At 40.9% G+C, this 19,971-nt stretch overlaps 1 protein-coding gene across 2 annotated transcripts in view; it reads left to right on the top strand.

Annotated features, from left to right (window-relative positions):
• LOC108091303 (serine/threonine-protein kinase tousled-like 1) overlaps positions 1-19,971 on the top strand; it is a 63,835-nt gene that overhangs the window by 4,396 nt on the left and 39,468 nt on the right. Inside the window, exon 1 of one of the 2 annotated variants that reach the window (XM_017190426.2) lies at positions 14,689-15,163. The exons of the other annotated variant lie outside the window; for it this stretch is intronic. Within the exon in view, the coding sequence (XP_017045915.2) occupies positions 15,095-15,163 (69 nt within the window). The 5' untranslated portion in view covers positions 14,689-15,094. Of the gene's footprint in view, positions 1-14,688; positions 15,164-19,971 lie in introns of those variants that run through there. 2 annotated transcript variants of the gene reach the window in all.

Raw genomic sequence — 19,971 nt, 5'->3', positions numbered from 1 at the left:
GTAAAATACAAATATTGTTGTTGATTAAACTAATATTAATAGCAAACCTAAGTGAAATCAAGTTAAAAAGAAAGTAAAGACCAATAAAAACAGCAAACAAAATCAAAGGATAACCCACAAAGGAGAGGGGAGGAAAAGAGAAAGGAAAACAGCCGAGATGCCCGTGGTAAAACAACGGAAAATGAGCCGTTTTAAGGTTAGTCCATAAAGTCAAAAGAGACCTGCGAAAATGAAAAGAAAAATTGTCAAGAAAAATATAAGGAAATAGTAAGAAATATAAAGGAATAAAACTGCCTATTCAAAGAAAATTTAACAGAACCCATTAAACATTAAACATTACCCAAAACATTAAAAATTATTTAAAAAATGTTTTTTTTGCTGGCACCAAAGAAACTGAATAAATTCGCAATGTTTGAGCGGCCCAACTAGAAAACCTAATTTCTCTTTTGTCTAGCTTCCCCTTTTTGGCTGCTTCTACTTATTTGGCCACTTAATGCCTCGACTTCCCAACGAAAAAAATACAAATACAATACAAAAAAAACTAGTAGTAGAAAAAGAAGGCAAAAAAAAATTCGCAGGTTCAATGAACTTTCCATGAAAATTATACGCTGCCAGCTCACGACGACAGAAGAAAACGCCAATGAAGAGGTCTGTGGGAAGAGGAGGAAAAAGAAGCGGAGAAAGGAGTAGGAGAAGAAGAAGAAGAGGAAAAGAAGGGGAGGGGATGGGGGAAAGGCAAAAAACTAGTCATGCGTCGCTGCTGCTGCATAGATTTTGCGACTGCGACCTGACCTAAAATGCAAAAAGTGCTTTTTTCCTCTGGTTGAGCTGTTAACGACACGTCTCTCCAAAATGACTGTTACTTAACAGAAGTTGGCTAAACAGAGCGAGAGAAAGGGCGAGAAAACTAGGGACCGGGTTCAAGCCTGCAACAAAAATGCAAAATAAATGCTGGAAAATTAAGGAGAGCTGGGAAAAATGAAATGAAAACCAGTTGGCAGTTTTCTGTTCAGCTTGAGATTTAATTTCAGAATGTGGGTCAAATTAAGGTGTTTAAAATTTGGAGATGATTTAAAATACCTCAAATAGGAAGTAACTAAAACACGTAAAATAGTTTTGTTAACTAGTTTAATAGATTTTATTTTGTTCCAAAAATATATTTCCTAATACCAACAGAAAGGGACCATTAATATGACAGTTTTTAAGTCAGCTTAACTTGAAATATTTTTAAAGCATTTAGAATAGTGTATTTTAAATTAAATTAGCTGGTATAGCTGAAGTATTACGTATACGACTTGTAAATAAGTATGTTTTGTAATCAGGAAAAATGTCTCGTCCCTAGTAAAATTGGTTTTACGAGCTTTGGTGGACTAAAAATGGGGGATATGTATCCTAGAAATGGGTTGGGGGTTTCGGAAGATTTTAGGCTTTTGATGCCCACAAAAGGCGACGACAAATGCGGCTCACTGGCGCCCCCTAGAGGACAATACGATATATGTATGTACGTATGTATATACATATGTATGTGTTTATATGTATATTTTTGCTCGGTTTATTTTATTTATTCTCTCTTTTTCTTGTGCTGATATAAAGGAGATAAGAGGAGCGTGGGATGGGTTGTTTTATAGAGAGAATTTCGGGGGTCTTAGGGGGTTTTCGGTGGATTTCAAGAGGGAGGCTTTCGGTTCACCCATAGGTGCCGCCATCTGCCGTTTTTTTGTTTTTGTATGAGTTCATATCACAACGGATATGGAATTTTTCAATATTTACGGTGGCTTTTGCAATGCTTTTGTTGTTGTTAATGTATGCAGCTCACATATACACTGGAAGAAATTTTTTATTTGGCATGGGTTGGGTGGTGCGCAAAAGCACCACCTCGTAAACCCCCTTTTTTCTACGCGCCCCCCTTGAGAGTCTCCTCTTCGTGCTTATGTAAGCATTTTCAGCATGTTTCGCTTTTATATATGTACTTCGAGTGGGCGTTAGCTGGGTGGAGAGGAGGATGCTGAAGGGGCGGTGCTGCCCACGCATAACACCCTTAGCCTTATTTTCCCTATTTTTCTCATTTTTTCCTGCCACTTTTCCAGCAGTCACACACGTCTTTGTTATCCTTTCTGTTTTTGCAGTTTTTTCTTTCATTTCGGTTATATTTTTTTTTTTAAATTTATTTAACTGTTTCACACGCTAAGGGGCAATCCAGCAATGCGCCGCTAGGTGGCGTGGTGGTGATGTGAAAAATGCAACAATTTGTTAGCCTTGAATGAGGAAAAAGCGTCCTCTAGTGGGGCGATACTTGTAAATGTAATGCAATATACACCCTTTTCGTTGAGCCCCTACTATTAATATTACGCATACGGCATGTGTGCCATATAAAAACACGAATATGTAAATTAATTTTAGTGGGGAATTTGTGAAAAGGTCCCAGGAGAGAGGAAGCGGACGAAAGGAGTTTCGAACTGGGTCTTATGTATAATAATAATAATATGTCCTCGTTGCACACGGGGCGTATGCGCAACTAATGCAATGTATTATTTATTTTATGTTAAGTATACATTGTGTTGTTCATGCTAATATTAATCAAATAGAAGACAAAGCTCATTTAAGCTCATTAGACGATTAAATCTTAAATGTGGTACCATTTTTTAGTTGCATAAACCGCCTTAGTGGCACTCAATTAATATACTAAATGTGGCTGCAAAATTGCCGTGTAATTTGTTATACCTTTTTGCCAAAACATATTTGACTTTTAAATTTGGTTAATTTGCATGTTCGGGTGGTGAGGAGGGGACTAATGCATTTGCGATCAGATTAGAAGCTGCCAGCAATAATTAGAGGTATATATTATACATATACATAAATCGAAGCGCTGCCATATAGACCAGGAACTAATATAATATGCGTTAAGTATATGCAGCTCAACGCACACATTCGCAGTGCCATAATTCAGGCGGAGTATATGTGTAAGTGTGGCTTTTGTATAATGAGAATCGTTGGCCAGCGTATTATACATATTTATATAATTGCATTTTGTTTGCTTATAAAGGATGTACACACACCCACATACATGTGTGGGCACACACTCAGCAGCACACATTTATAATGAGGCGAGGGTGGCTCGCAAACTTGTGCTCCTTTATTTTCTTTTTTGAAAACAATAGCTGAAAGTATAAACTTATTACAATGTGTTTAAAAAATCCGGTTAATCCTTATTAATAAAGCTACGTTTTGATCCGGAAATGTTTATTTTTGGATACAAAGGTCTGGCCAACCTAAGCTTTATGAGAACTTCAAGAACTTCCCTCGTCCCTGTCACACATTCTGTATGTATAACTCTGTGGTCTCTTCAATGTTTGCCCAACATTTGCCAGTTATAAGACCCCCCGAAACACTGACGCATATACACACACACATATACCCATATTCACGGTGCGGAGATTACGATTTGCATGGATTTGGCAATTGAAAATTAGCGGATTAGGGCTGATGCCAGCGAGGCTTCACTGTGGTGCCGAGCGGTTTTCGAGAGGTTAGTTGCGGTTTTTGGGGGTATTTATTGTTAAATGGTTATCATTGTCATGCTGGAATGTTTTTGGAAGGCATATGTAAGTGTTATATTGGTCAAGGGGCTTCTGGGCATCTGTTATACAGAACTTCCCACGATATCGACAAGAATGTGCATGACAACTTTTGTTCTTTTTCTTGTTCTGACTTTAACTTACATTGTATAAGTATATAAGTATATTTATATACTAATGTATTTGATGAAATAGATGATTAATTTACCTATTAGTTCCCTACTTTTCAACCTATTCTGTTTTGTCATATTTCTTCTGATAGTGTATAATGGTTTAAAGGTGTGCACTTTGAATTGTGTCTTTCGTGTGTGCTGGTGTTTTTATCAATGTTTTCAGCTTCTGTCACATCTCACGCGCTCATCTCCGGGTGTCCTGCACAGCCTTGTGTGTGTTTGTGTGTGTGTGGTGTGTGTGAGTGTGTGCGGTCTAGTGGGTGGCTTAGTGGGTGGATGGCACTGCGGCCGGGTGGTTTGGTGGCTCGGTTGTTCGCCGGCTGCATGGCAACGCAACTCGACGCATTTCAGCCGGATGCCTCCAGTGGCAACCAGTTAGTTTCGAGAGCACAGAGAACTTAGAACGACGGCACGGGACGGGACGGCACGGGACGGGAGGCTTGGATGGCTGGGATGGCTGGGATGGATGAATAGTAGTGGGCGGCACTCATAGGTGCGGGGTCGGTCGAAAGCATCGAAACATTGCCCAGGCTATTCCATTTCCCCGGCACTTTGCACATAGTTATAAGCCCCGCTTTCGCCCGATCTCTCTGGCTCTTTCGGGCCGCGGCTACAGATGCAGATATACAGATACAGATACAGACTCTCGGCTCCAGATGCGGATGCGGATGCAGATGCAGATGTACGGGGAATAGCGGTATACATATACATATGTATCTGGTGGCGGCGGCAAAGGCAACGGCGGCTCTCGTTGCACATAGAGCATCACATCTATGCCTCTGTGTATCTGTGTATCCGCCATGTATCGGCAGCTCAGCTCCTTGTTAGTTTTCCCCCAATCGCATTTCCTTCTTTCACTTTTCCGCGACAAGCTTTCCCTGATTTCGCTCCCTTTTTTGGAGCATACTTATTGGGTGGGCTTGCGTAAAAGCTTGCCGAAACTTGATTAGCCGTCTAAAATAGGTTAATTCATTTCAAGGAATTAAACCAATTCCTGTTCGATTTAAGCTGGTCCTCTTCTATTTTCAAAATTTTTTTAAAGAAAATCGGTTAAGGGTTGTGGCTGTATGATTTGCAATAACGTACCCATAGTTTAACGATGTTTTTGAAAGCTGAAGATGTTGACTGATGATCGCAATCACTGTTTAGTTCATTTTGGGGGAACATTTTTTTCAATTGTTGGCTTTTTTTATACCCTTGCAGAGCAAAAGGGTATTATAATTTCAGTCAGAAGTTTGCAACGCAGTGAAGGAGACACCTCAGACCCCATAAAGTATATATATTCTTGATCAGCATCACGAGCAGAATCGAAATCCGTCTGTACGTCTGTCCGTCTGTCCGTCTGTCCGTCTGTCCGTCTGTCCGTTTCCGCGCAAACTAGTCTCTCAGTTTTAAAGCTATCGTGCTGAAACTTTCCCAAAAGTTGTGTAGTTGTTGCACGCAGTATATAAGTCGGAACGGGCCGGATCGGCCGACTATATCGGATAGCTCCAATACAAGAGAATGAAATAAAAAATTCTCACTCTGTTGTTTTTGATCAGATCGACTTGAATTCTTCAAGATGGCGTTTTCTAACTGTTATTGAATTTTGGATTAAATTTGAACAAAATCGGATAACTCTATCGTATAGCTGCCATAGGAGAGATCGAAAAATATATATAGAATTAATGGAAATAAATTGATAGCATCGTTGTTTTCTATCCCACGAGCTTGATTTTTTGAACATCAAGTTTTTTAACAACCCTTATATTGAAAAAAAAGTTTCATAAAAATCGGACAACTATATCTTATAGCTGCCATAGGAAAGATCGAAAAAAACTATATAGATTTGTTTATAAATAAAATGATAACATCGTTGTTTTTCATCAGACAAGTATGATTTTTGGAATATAGAGTTTTTTTACGACTCTTGAATTACGAATTAAATTTGATAAAAATCGGACAACTATATCATATAGCTACCATATGATCTATAGTCGAAAATATGGAAAATGAATAGAAAAATCGTCTTAGCTTCGATGTTGTTAAACCTTTATGCATTTTGTTCGACATATTTGATGACTGCAAGGGTATATAAGCTTCGGCTTGCCGAAGCTAGCTTCCTTTCTTGTTTAATGACTAATTTAGGTTTAAATGCAGTTGGATTAGGAATTTTATAAAGAGTTTATCCATATATGACAGTCAATATTGCCAACATTTTTTCAAATGGTTTGGCAAAAAAAAACTCATTTGTTTAAGTGTATACCTTTCAACGATTTTACTTACATTAAACGTTTTTGTGTGCACTATATACATATTTATATACCATCTGTTCTTCATGTACTATTTCAACTTTTGCAACTTTCTCTTACTTATTTTCCTTTGTGTTTTCCCCCTTCATTTTCTTTGTGTGCAAAGCAAATTAAAAATTCAATTTTGTTGTGAAACTTTTGCACTTTGCAGTGCAACTGTCCGTCTCCTTACCTTTTTGGAGACCCGCCTCGTATTATCCTTGCGTTTTGCCCTTTGCCCTTTACCCTTTACCCTTTACCCTCTGCTCTGCATATCACCTTCCTGCCCTCCGTTTTGCAGCATTTTCCGATGTTGCGTGCTTTTGTGCAATATGTTAAATAATTGAGAGAGTGAGTGTGGAATTTCATAACCCTTGCACATTTTCCTGGTTTTTTAAACTCTCCTTCTTTTTACTTTCTATCCCTTCCTTCACCGTTATTTATCCCTATTTTTCTGCCTTTTCTATGTGCTCTCCTCCTTGTCCTTTGCTGTGTGTATTTTTTGTTGTGTTTTGCCTATATGCGTGTGTGTGTGTGTGTGCCACGCCTGCTATATTTGGTTTGCGAAAAGTTTTTGGTATTTTTGGGAGAAGGTGCCAATTCAAGGTGCACTGCCCTGGATTTTCGGGTGTCTAAAGTGCAGACCCAATAAAGCAAGCTACTGGTTATGATGGTAATGAACCCTGCCAACACACAATCCTACGGAAGAAATACTATTCAAGTTCAGAAAAGTCTTTATCCCTGTTGTGTTTACGGAATTCGAATTTCAACTCTAAATCTTTGGTGAAAATCTCAAGAAAATTTACCCAACATTCGAAACTGAACTAAGGATGCAGTTTCTTAGAGAACGTCATCACAATAATTTTGAGGTACAACAATCCAAAATCGGATATCATTTAGAAAAGTTATGGGCTTTCAAAAGCGCGTTTTTGACAATTTTTCGAACTGTATCATAAAAATATCAAGAAAATCGACCCAACAATCGAAACTCTGTGGTCAGGTGCAACCCTTCACTTATTTCAGTTGGATTCAGTTCAGTTGGCTCAGTGTTGCTATCGTTGGGGTCTAATGTTGCTGCTGTCCCTGGTGATGTTGCTGCTGTCCCTGGTGATGTTGCTGTGTTGCTGTTGTGCTGCCTCCTTTTTTTTTTTTGCTGCCCTGTGGTTGCTCATTGGCCAATGGCCTGTTTTGTCGTCTGTGTTGCGTTGGTCAGTTTTCGGTTGCCGTATAGCAACATCGGCCACAACAACAAAAACAGCATCAACGCCATAAAAAACAGCAGAAACACCCAGAAAAGAAGCAGCAGAAACTGAAGAGTTACGAAAAATAAGTGCGTTAGCTATAGTTTGTAATATAGTTAGCAATAGTTAGTAGTATTAGCGACAGTGGTAACAACAAAATGGAAAATAAGATCAATAGCAAACGCAATGGCATTGGGAGCATCAGTGGCAGCAACAAAAGGCAATGCTGCAACAACATTATGAGCATCAGTAGTTGAATTGACCACAAAAAGAAACAGAACAGCAGCAACAACAGCAACAACAACAGCAATAGCAACAGCAGCAACAACAGCAGCAATAACAGCAGCAACAACAGCAACATTAGGAACATCAGAGGCGCCACAGCACAAAAAAAGAGCATCAAGCAACAACAACAACAGCAACATACGTTAGATTGCGCACTTTGCGTTGCGATTTTCAACATCTCCAATGGGCTAATGTTGTTGTGTTGCTGTTGCTGCTGCTGCGGCTGAGACGACGACAACATCGCTGGTTGCCGCTGTCGTTGCTGCTTGCTGGTTGCTTGTTGCTGGTTGCTGGTTGCTAGTTGCTTCTGGCTGGTGGCTGTTGGCTGGCTGGCTGGCTGGCTGGTTGTTGTTGTTGCCTAGGTTCCACATTCTCATTACAGTTCATTCACCCAAAAGATACGGCTTTATGTATCTATTAGTTATGTATGTGCCTCACAGCCTTCAGTTCAGTTCAGTTAAGTTTAGTTGTTGTTATTGTTGTTGCTGTTTGCTGTTGCTGTTGCTGTTGCTGCTGCTGCTGTCGATGGGGCAAGCTGCAGCAGCAACAACATCGCCAGCCTCCGCCTGCAGTTTCAGCCAAGTTTTGATTTGTGTTATGTTGTAGATACCAACGGACAAACACACACATATGCGCGAACCGGAGGCACCAGCCGCAAATGCAGATACAGATACAGATGCAGATACAGCCACAGATACAGATACAGATACAGATACATTCCTCTTGACCATCTGTCGTCGTCGTCATCTGTCTCACCTCTGCCTCCTCTGCCCCTCTCGCTCCCTCCTCCGCCATCTCGATGCCATTCCCTCCCCAAGTCGAAGTTTCGCATTGTTCATCTGGAAAAAAATGTACAACAAAAAAAAACACAATACTCAAAGTTGGTTTTCAACTTTCAGATACAATTTAATTTATCTCCTCGCAATAGTAACAATACCATCGAAAAATATTTTAAAGATTTTTTAACGAACTTTTAGACTTGTATTTGAAATTGTGGTATTAAAATGTAATGAAACAAGAGAGGAACTTAGCGAAGCCGAAGCTAAAATACCCTTGCAGTCATCCGCAATCAAGGAAAGTTATGGGCTTTCGAGTGCTGGTTTTAGGCCATTTTCCGAGAAAGCCATTTTCCGGATTTTTGACGTGGGATAACATTATAAAAATATGAAAAATCGATCAAAAAATTGAAACAAAACTAATGATGCAGTTTTTAGGGGAGTATGTCACAAGCATTTTAAGGTATACCAATCCAAAATCGGACAACATTCTAGTTCGATTCAGATCGTTATTCTGAACAAAAATATATATGTATTCATATATACCCTCTGCAAGGGTATAAAAATGCAGGAATTAATTGTCGTCGTAGTGTTTAAATATTTGTTTAAGCTGATTTGTTACATGCCAACTATTTCCTCCAACTGAAATTTCTCTGTTTATCTTTCTTGCAGGTGAGTTTCCGTGTTTTCTTGAAAACCAAGCATTTGGCGATTGATTTTTACGGATTGGTAAGAAGTGTACTCCATGGCAATGAAATAGAAATAGAAGGAACTGATTATTCGGGAACACGGAGGAATTACTTTTCCCATGTTATCACCTTTTTGCTTTCCTCTTTTTCTTCTCGTATCTATTCTGTATTCCCTAGGGTTTTTTTTCGCCAAAATCCTGTCCAACTCTGGTTGTTGTTTTTGTCACTTCTTTAAGTTCGTTTTTTTTTTGTGTTTGTGTTTCGCTGAAAATTGAATAAGAGCTGCTGGGAAGAGAGCTCGTTTTTGGCTCCCTTCCGAATTTTCCACCTTCTCACTTTTCATGGCGGCGGGCTTAGTTTTCCAATGTGAAACATGCAGCAGCATCTGTGGCAGAAAAAGAGAGGGCCGTAGTAAGCGAAAGACAGAGACAGAGAGAGGGGAAGAGCGAGAGGGAGAGAGAGAGAGAGCTGGAGAGATGGAGGTGGAAAGTGGAGACTGCCATTTCCAGTGTGTATTTAGCAAAATGTTTTGTTGCTGTTGTAGTTTAGTTTTCCCACTTCCAGGCAACAGTCAACTGCTGCAACTGCAACAGCAACAGCAATGACAACAACAGCAATAGCAATAGCAGCTAGCAACCTGCAGCAGCAACACCAACAACAACCTGCAACAACAACAACCTGCAACAACAAAAGGGGCTCAGAACTCAACACAGGGCTTTTTGAACAGCCTCAGAGCTCGGTTTTGTGTCTATTACATACAGAGAAAACCCCCCTCCCCCCTCCCCGCTCCCTCTGATTTTCCCAACCCAACCCCCTTGGAATTTTCCACTCCCCTCCCCCTTCCCCCGTTTTTGTTAGCCAAATGCAACCAAACAACCATGATGACGAGCTGACGGTGGCAATGCCTCGCCCTAGAAAATCTCCCTCCGCCCCACAACCTCCCCCACATACCCCTCCCTCTTCCCCTCCCCCTTCCCCTCCTCGTCCTCCTGTTCGTATAAGCCCCCGCTGCCCCCGTGGGGCACTTTGATTTGTGGACCCCCTTTGACCCCCCGTCCCTCCCCAAGTGCTCAGTTTAGTTTTCGGGTATACATAAATCAAAACCTTGCAGTCCATCGCCGATTTTGCAACATTTTTTCATGCAGCCCCAAAATAGGGGATAATTCCAAGTGAATAGAATTTTACAAAGTTATTTAACTGCAGGACCGAACCGTTCGTAAAACAAAAATACTTTGAGCAATGGGTTAACTAAGCTCTTATTGCCTTTTGAAAGACTACTTATTTAACAAATACAAATACAAAATATTCAAAGCTAATGCCTTTATTGGTTCTCTGATTAACACTTAATTTGGATCAACAATAAAGACTTAAACAGGTTGGAAAATTACCTGGCATAACCCCAACCACCTTACAACCAACCTATTCGTCTCTCATTTAGGATGACCGATGAAACACGAGCATTAACCCACAACGTCTGTGATCCAATTTTCTGCCTTTAACCCTGAACCCCGCCGCAGCCCAATCTTAACCCTTTGAAGCCGGCGGCATCCGCATCCCTTAGGTGGGCATTGGGAATTACTCACGTAACACAGCCAAACGGGGGAATCACATAATCACTCGATTCCCAGGCAACACACGATGTTGGGTAACTCCTCATAATTCCTCTTGGTCAAAATCTTTTGTTCTAGACCCAAATCAGAGAAAGAGAAGAGGAAGAGCAAGAGAAAGAGAGAGAGAGAAGGGGGAAGAAGGGGAGGGAGAAGACGAGCGGGCCAGCAGCAAATTGGCAACACTCACATACATCGAGAGTTTGGCTAATAAGTGAAGTATCCATAATTGTTTGATGGGGAAAAGGGGGCGTGGCACCCAGTGCCATCTCATATTTGCTCTAACCCAGAAATCACAATTCTCCACCATGGCGCGCCATTTAGCAATTGAGGTCACAATAATAGTGATACCCGAACAGTGACATGTTAGATGAAAACTAAGATTAGTGATACTAAAATACAAAACAACACTTTTTAATATTATTTAACTGTATAAGTTCCTCTAGAAAAATTTCTATATTTATCAAATTATTTTGAAAGCTTTATTAATGTTCGCTTTCGAAGTGTCACTATTATTTTGAGCTTGGCTGTATGACCAAACTATTGAAGCGTTGGAACACTCTGGTCCTTACTATCTGCGTACCTGTGTGCGTTTGTTTTGTGTCCGTGTGTTTGTATGTCCTGGCGTGGGTGTGTGTGCGGGATGCGTGAATTGCATGAGTGCAGGATGCGCGCGCTGCACACACACTAACACACTCTCACCCACACAGAGAAACACACTTGGACATGAGAAGCTCAAGGAACAAGCAACGACGATGGTCCTCAATCAGGAATTTCTAGGCGGAAAATGGTGGGGAAGGGTGGGGAAAATTGGGATGCGGGATGCGGGATGCGGAATGTGGGGGTGGTGGTGATGGGGGTGGGGGTGGGAAATCGTTGGAGGATTGGTGGAAAATCGTGGAAAATTTTCGGCAGCCGCCAACCCATTAACACGATGGCTACGATGACGATATGACGAGCGCAACTCCACTTCGGTTGGCTGGTTTTGTTTGTCGTCGCTTTTTGGGTTTTGCCTTTGTGTTAATATCACGGCAACACTGGACCAGCGTCCCATCTGCATGTATATATATATATATATATATATACGTTTGTATATATCCCCAAATATATAGCGATTTATGTACCAGGTCCTTGATGTCCCAGTATAAAGTGCAAAAGTATAATAAACATCGCTACTTTGTTGGCGTAATCGCTTTTGACCACTTCATAAAAATTAATTTTGAAATTTTATTTGTGCAATAGGTATTTTCAATCTTAACTCTATATAACATTTGCCAAATTTTGTATTTTACCCTTTTTTAATTCCGGTCTTCGAGGTCCATTGTCATCGTTTTCCTGGCAGCCTGTCTAAAATTCTTGGACACCAATTGACTTTGCCAGAGCCTTAACACTCAAATGTCTGTCGAAAATGTGGAGAAAGGGTTGTGTTAAGAAGCTTATATCGACTTATGAGTTTTAGGAGTTTTAGGAGTTTGCTGAGGTTCGCTTCAGGTTCGAAGTGGTCCACCCAGATTGTCCTCTTCTCCTGTCCAGGAATCTGGTCCACATTGCCTGCCTGTTTTTCCCTGAGCTTTCAATGATTTTTTTTCCCCATTTTTGGGCTTGAATTTTCCGAACATGTATGGGGGGAGGGACAGCAGATGAACCTATTTTCTGGTAGGGTGGTAAAATTCTGGCAGATTTATCCGAAAATATGGTGCTGTTTTAGCCAGGCTTTTTTCGCTCATTTTTACTCCCAGTTGTATGGGCATTTCACTCAATTTTGAACTTATATTTTCTCTCCTACTTTTCCTGCAATTACAGTTCCTGCTTTCCCACACTTTACCTGCCGTTAACCTCCTCTCCATTTCCCCATTTCTCCATTTCTCCTGCACCTTTCATCATCTTCTGCTGCTGCATCCTTCGCCTTTTGTCAGCTGTTGTGGCTTGGGGCAATCCTTTCTTCATTACCTGCCCACCGCGATTTTCACATGAAAGTCCTTTCCAATATTTTCTGCATCCGTTTATTAAGATTTTTTTGTTGGCCAGTGGGAGAGGTTTGTGTTTTTGTAACGCTTTTTTGCCTTCCTCGATTTTTAACGCCACCTCCTTTTCCCCATTTTTAACTGGTATTTTCCGGCTCTTCTCGGTTTTTTTTTTTTGTTGTTGTTGTGCGGAGGGGGAAAACTGCACTTCGGTTTTGCGTTCGTTACCGTTGTCACGAGCCAAAAATTGTGCGCTGATTCTATTTTGTGTGTGTCCATAACTCACCAACTACCCAGCCAGGCTATTATACCCCTCTCTTTCGCGCCTCCCGCAGCCAGATAGACCCCTCTCGCTTGCACGGCCACTGTTGCCATCTCTTTCGCAAGGGGCAGAAGAAGAGGAAGAAGAGGAAGAGTGAAGAAGAAGAGGCGTCCCTGGAGAGAGAGAAAGGCTTTCTCGCATCCAGAAGTTGTTGCCACTTTAAGTTGGTTCCGTTCGCTGTCGTTTGTCGTTGTCGGGTTAACGGATCCCAGAGACACACACAGGCAGACAACACACACATACCTACATACATATTGCACGCTCAAACACACACACACACCCACACATCCACACAAACACGCAATGCAGTAAGGAAAATAGCCGAAAATGCCGACTTAAGACAAAAGAATTCCGTTCAAAAAAAAAACCCAAAAAGGGGAGCCTACATGATACTCAGAAATCTGCTGGTAAATATTAATTACCAAAAATTAACTAAAACAAGGAAAAGCTAAGAAAACACAAAATGTGTAAGACTTTAACTTGAAAAGTTTTAGTGAGAGTGTATGCATTAGAAGGAGTGTGTGGGTGGGAAAATGTGTGGCTCTTTATAGATGGATGATTGACTAAATGAATTGCCCAGCAACAAGTGGCAAATCTCCAGATTGTGGCTAGTGATGGGACTGTTAAAGGTGGCGACGATATTAATCGGACCTTAGCCCCAACTTTAGGCTTAGATTGGACTTGGACACAACGTAAGAATATATTGATTGCCTGGCAACAAGTAACGTGTAACTCAAACCAAAAACCCTTATCTAAAAACGAACTTTCAGCTGACACCCAATTACCATTTAATCGATAAGCACTTAATCAGAACTAAATAACCAAGAAGTCAAATCATTACCAATTAAAAATCGCTTTTAATCTCTGAACTTCAGGATTGTGTATTCTTTAGTACATCGGCTTTTAAAGGCTGACCTAACTCAACCTAACCCCACTTTAAATCGTTATTGACTGCTGTTCGATTGCGGTTCGATTGCTGCTTGCCTGCAACATGCAACACGCAACGTGCAACGTGCAACTACAGCTTTCCAAACTGTGTCACAGAGTTGCCTTTGCGCTTGCAACCGACAGAACCAGTTGGGCGGAAAAGTGTGGCGGAAAATGCAGGAAAATGGGTGGGCAAAAGGGCATAAGCCACAAAAAAAAAAAGAGGAAACTGGAGTTGCACATAGAGGCACTTGGCACTTTCCTAAGAAATGAGCTTGGAAATATGGAATTGCCTGTAAAAAGGATACAACATGCTTTTTAAAGTATCCTGAAACGAAATATATTTAATGCTCGACTAGCGCATACCTTAAGTACTATATTAAGGTGATTTTAAAACTCTAGATATGAAGCGATTTTGTAAGATTAAGCTTCTTCTTCGATGTGCTTCTTTCTTCACCGTGATTGCTTGTTGTTTGGGCAGCGTTATTCCCATATTAGAACCAGATTTTGTGACCGAAGTTGGGAAATGTATTAACAGAGTCCTTTCCCTCACATTTCTCCCCACTTCTGGCCGCCCATTTGCCTTGCTTCACCCGACCTTTCCCCTTCCCCCATATGTTCCTTATTCCGCCCCCCACCCGCTTTTCCTTTTATTTAGCGTGCTTTTTTCTTTCTTTCTTGTGCTTTTGGCTTTGGCTTCTTTCTATTGCTGTCGCCGCCGTTCTGCTGACGCCGCTGTCAGCGTCGGCAGAGCTGCACACCACACACACACACAGGCACGCAAACACACATACAGACGCGGTTGGGGCACTCACCGATTCTCACCAATACCGACGCACGTATTTACTACATTCCTCAGTACTTGAAGCGCCTCCGGAAGTGATGGTTTTCATCTCTGCGGCAGTGCGTCGCGAATTTTGAGAGCGAAAAATAACAAAGCAAATGAAAAAAAATTAGAAATCAGCACAAGAACCCAGCACGAGAATAGTTTTAGAAAAAGGTGGAAAATTAAGCTGAATTCGCTCGCAAGGGATTGATTGTTAACGATAAAGGGGAGGGAACCTCCCTGTTCCACCCGAAATCTTATTTTTTTTGCTGTGCACTCTACTTAGTTCTGATTAAATATTCAAACAAACCAGAAAGGAATACATACATACTCCGAATTTGTAACTACAAGTGAAAAACCAGCTCGTTATGTGTGTGTACAATTGTTGAAAATTGTGGAGGAAAAAAAACAAAAACGAGGAAAAATCAGCAGCCGAAGAATGCGCAGTAAACGAAATACCAGCGATTTGGGCCTATTGCAGCGCACCTGCATTGTTGGCGGAAAATCGGTGAGCTAATACTTAAAAAACTTAAGGATATGCAAAATGAATAACTCAAAGGGAATTTAATTAATATACATTTGATTATAGAAAGGGAAATTAAAGTGTAGAAGGTTGCAATCAATTTAGATTTCGATTAAAAATACATGAACCAAAACAAGAAATGTGATTTTTGAATAAAATTTGTAAACAATTATTAGAATTTACGAACATTACTTGTAGCCTAGTTCACAGTTCACAGTTCTGTTAATTAATTTTAAATTCGAACTCATGTTTCCAAAATATGAAATGAATAAGCCCATTGAATTGCAGTACAAAACGAATCACCCAAATATGTTATTGTTTGCATTGGCAAATCTACAAATGAAATCAAAAAGACCCCAACAACAACAAAACCCCATTCATTTCTATGCCAGAAATTAATAATTAGACATCCAAAGAGTAGTATCTTGCGTCTCATTTACACTCCCGGAGTTCATCCCATAAGCCAACACATGCGCGAGAGAGCCGACGAGTTTGGGGAGAGCCAGTGAGAGTGAGAGAGGGAAAAGTAGCGAGTGGCTCTTTCTGTCTCTATTTCTCTTTCTTTTTTAAGCTGCTGTCTGGCGTTTTGTGTCGCCGCTGGGCGCCTGTTACTTTCTGTAGACTGCAGCGTCATTGCAGCGGCGCTTGCCTTTTCTTTTTCTTCTTAAATAATCTATTTTTGGTATTTTTAACAGCAGCAGCGCGCCAAACGTAAAAGTAAAACGTAAAGCGAGAAGCGAAAAACCGCAACGAACTTTTAAAGAAAAAACAAAGCTGTGGACAAGCTCAGTCACGCACACAGTTAAAGACTTGGTGTTAAAGCGAGAGGGCAACACACAGAAGAGCTCTAGTCGATTGTTTTCACTGGCCGCTGGGGGGCGCTAATTTGCCTAACGCGACTCGGGATCCCACAGTCTATAAAACTAGTACATTTGTACAGTGTTTACTTAATAAATGTTGTTTGTAGGATAGCGGTAGGTAGTTACCAAATTTGATAGAAATTGTTAAATTTTGTTTTTGCGAAATTTGGTACGACTGTTGTTACCAATGAAATATTTTAATATGAAATATTATTATATGGGTACCCACTGTACTCGTCTGATATATGGAAAAGACAGCAAATGCCAGCTAACCGCATAACAGATGACAAATATGTCATTTTTGGCTAGCCAATTAACGTGATTTATTCGAATATCCATTGTGTTTTTTATGGGTGTTCATTTCCTTACTTCCGTACTTTACGCTTAGATTATTTGCGTGGAAATATTTCAACATTATATTTTGCTTTGTCCATCTTGTGTTTGTTATTTCCACTCGCTGCTCTTTTTTCGGTAAATATTCGCCTGCTGTCGATTTCTTAACACCCGGTGTTTCGCATTTGCGACATACAACAAATACCATACGAAATCGCTCATAAATCGGGTGTAGGCAAATATTAGCTGATTTCGTGCTGGGGATTAGTTGTAAACCGACAAAATAAAATACCGAATCGGCCGAAAAATAAAGAGTTTAATTTTTCCTACCGACATTTGTCATTAAGAGCTTACGTCGTTCTCATAACGGAACCCACAAAAGCCAGATAGAGAGAGGGATAGAAGAGGGAAAACCACTTGCCGAGCAAATTATAACAGTGTTTGTGGGGGAAAAAGAGACGGAGAACTACAGAGAGTGTGAGCGTAGGAGTAGTGGGGGGTACAGAGTTGTCGAGCTATTCCTGGCAACTTAGTCAAATTAAAACGGTTTGTCAACTTCGTATCGGAAGCATAGAAAAAATGTTTAATAATGTTAAAACACGAGGTTTATCGACGTAAGAATAAGCTATAAAAAATGTAAATCAAGGCCCATATTACAACTAACAGTAATAATTATCAACACATTTTCCATCGTAACACTTAGCAACCCTACTGCCGCTCTCGCCCATTCACTATCTCTTTCTTTTTGTCTCTTCATCTCGCTCGCTCGCTGGCCCACATCCCACAACCGGCGAGTGTTGCGTTGCGGTCAACGTTTTGCTCTTCGGTTCTCCTGCTCTCTCGCTGTTTGCCTGTTAAATTGGCGGTTAGACGCGCGCGTCAGGTAGAAGACACGTATCCGCCACGGATGCAGCAGCGTGCGGCAAACGACGCTTCCTATTTCTATTCTCAGCGGTGGTTGTTTGTCTGGTTTTAATTTGTTCCCTGTTTCTGTTTTCTTTTTTGGCTTGCTTATCAGCGGCAAGTTTATCGATTTTTTTCCCCAGCTCCCACAGTCTCACTCTCTTGCGCTCTCTTTAATCCCCCGTTGCCCACTTACGTTCCCAACCACTCTCGCTCTCCCTTCTCGTTGCTGCGGCCGCTGTCTCAATTTTCTGCGCGCCTGTTCTTTCCCTCGAATATCGAATCTCGATTTTCGATGAGATTCTGTTACTAACTATACCCAAGCAACCATACCATAAAAACCCATCCCCATAAAGCCGACTGCCCCTTCAAAAATTATTTATTTATTATATGGATTACAAATGTGCCTCTTCAAAAGAGTGCAAAAATTTCAGACGGGTCTGGAATTCTTCGCATCGGTCGGTCGGTCGTCGCACTCACCTTCACCACATCTCTATAATATCTCTGTGTATAAAATATGGTGTACATGTGTATGTACATCTATAGCGGGGGATATGTACGTTTGTAAACCTCACCACACACGACAGCTGGCTGTCTCACTCGCCCGCCTTGATTTCATCATTTACCATATTTAATTCCATTTAAATGAAAATGAACTCAAACCGATTACCCCGGTGAGAGGTATAGTAAAGTGCCCTCCCCTCTCGACCCCACGAATTCCCCACCAAAAACCCGATATTATAGCCCGGGCAGCAGACTTCTGGCAGACAGACGACGTGCAAGCGTCGCGCCTTGCAGGCAGCAACTGAAGTTGATAACATAACGCACGCGAGCAACTGGCAGCAGAGCAATACCAAATGGGGCTATACCCAGACAAAAAAAACCGAAACAGAAACAGCAACAGCAACAACTATACAGCGACGACAACGGCAACGAACCCCAACATTTTCGACAACAACAACAAATAGGACTACGGCGCCCAACAACAAAAACAACAAGAACAACAACGGGGACAACAACAACCGCCACTCAACAGTCAAGTGCTTGGCAAAAAGCAGCGTGTGAAATGTTTCCTATACACAGATCAAAATACACAGAGGGTATCCCGACTTTGGCGACACCCTGGTTTGCGATTAAAATATGCCTGACCTAGAAAATTACTTTGCCTCATTATTTATCAATAATTGAGGTAGTTTCTTGCGTATTTGAAATTCATTATTATTTTGTTTATTTAAAGTTAACTTATAAATTAAACTTTACTCAAAATTGACAGAAAAAAATTTATTTTAAACTAATATTTCCTTTCAATTTTACAAATATCATTCCGCATAAAGATTTTTTTTATTAAGGTCGGATTTGTAGAATACTTTGCAAGCCGCATTTATACTCCCAACTATTAATGGGTAATAAAAAATCGGCGAGAAAATGGCAAGAGCAACAAAAATGAAAAGTAAAACGGACCGACAAAACTGCAAAGCTCTCAACTGAATTCAATGTGCGCGCGCCCCCAAAGCGACGCAACCGTTGAGCGTTGAATGAATGCTCAAACACACGGCAGCACCAATACCAATGCCAGTGCAATCCACATACACGCACACTTACACGACGGCAAACCTTACACAGACACTAGCTGACAGCGAAGTCAGAGTCTCTCACACAAATCCGAAAACCAGAACACATTAGCCTAGTAAAACGAGCCATGGGCAGCCACCAACAACACTTTGAAGGGGAGCGGGCGCGAAAAGGGGGACTGCCAAGCTTTGGGGACTTGGACTTCGACTCTCCTCAAAGCAAATGCGTCGACATTGCTGGAACAGCACGGTGGGTTAAGAGCTCTTCAATCGTGGACTTAAAAATGTAATTGCTTTGTAATTGGTTTTGTTTATTCTTCTTGAATTTTATATTTTTTGCATTTTTACGATTTGGAACAATGAAAAAGTATGAATGCTTAAAATAATACTTTAAAGTTTCAATCAAAAACATGATTTATTTCAAAGCTTTTACCGGAGGTTAAATCCGATGAATGAGAAATCCTTACAAGATTCCCTAATAAGTATGCTACTATAAGTGCAGATTATCTTCAAAAATGGCTTTTCTCAATTTCGAAAAAAAAAATGAAAACATGCAAACGAATATTTTGCAGATCATTTTTGTTCATTCAATATTACGATACATATGTACATGATCCTTTCATTTTGTTAGGTATCTCACATCCATACATGAACCCATATAAGTATGCTATATTTGTGAAGTCTTGCCCCACTGTGCTTATCGTGATGTTTCCTTTTTTTCCCATGTGCGAGCAAAAAAAAAACCGGTTGCACTGTTTACCGACATTTTCCGCTAGAGAGAGCGTCTGCAGTTTGTGGGGAGTAAGGGTCCAAAGTGAGGGGGGCTAGAAAGAGAGAGCAAGAGAGTAGGAGAGCAAGGAAGGTCGTCATGTTGTTGTTGATTTTTCGTTGTCGGCAATCCGAACAAGTGCTCGCCAACTGTATGTGTGTGTTCGTAATTTGCATGGGTGTGTGTGCGTGAGAGTCTCGAGTATCTATGTGTGGGTGTTTCTGTGCATTGGTATTGGTGTGGCTGCCATAACCGGAAGGTCGCCTTTACCACAACATTTATTATGGAAAATCGCGTAATCACTGTCGTATCACATATTTTTTCTTACGGGAGAGCAGGAGAGAGAATGAACGGAGG

Source organism: Drosophila ficusphila, unplaced genomic scaffold, assembly GCF_018152265.1.
Source record: "Drosophila ficusphila isolate 14025-0441.05 unplaced genomic scaffold, ASM1815226v1 contig_198, whole genome shotgun sequence".
Taxonomy (NCBI): Eukaryota; Metazoa; Arthropoda; class Insecta; order Diptera; family Drosophilidae; genus Drosophila; species Drosophila ficusphila.
The sequence above is the reverse complement of the archived record's forward strand: the minus strand, read 5'-3'. Positions and strand labels throughout refer to the sequence as shown.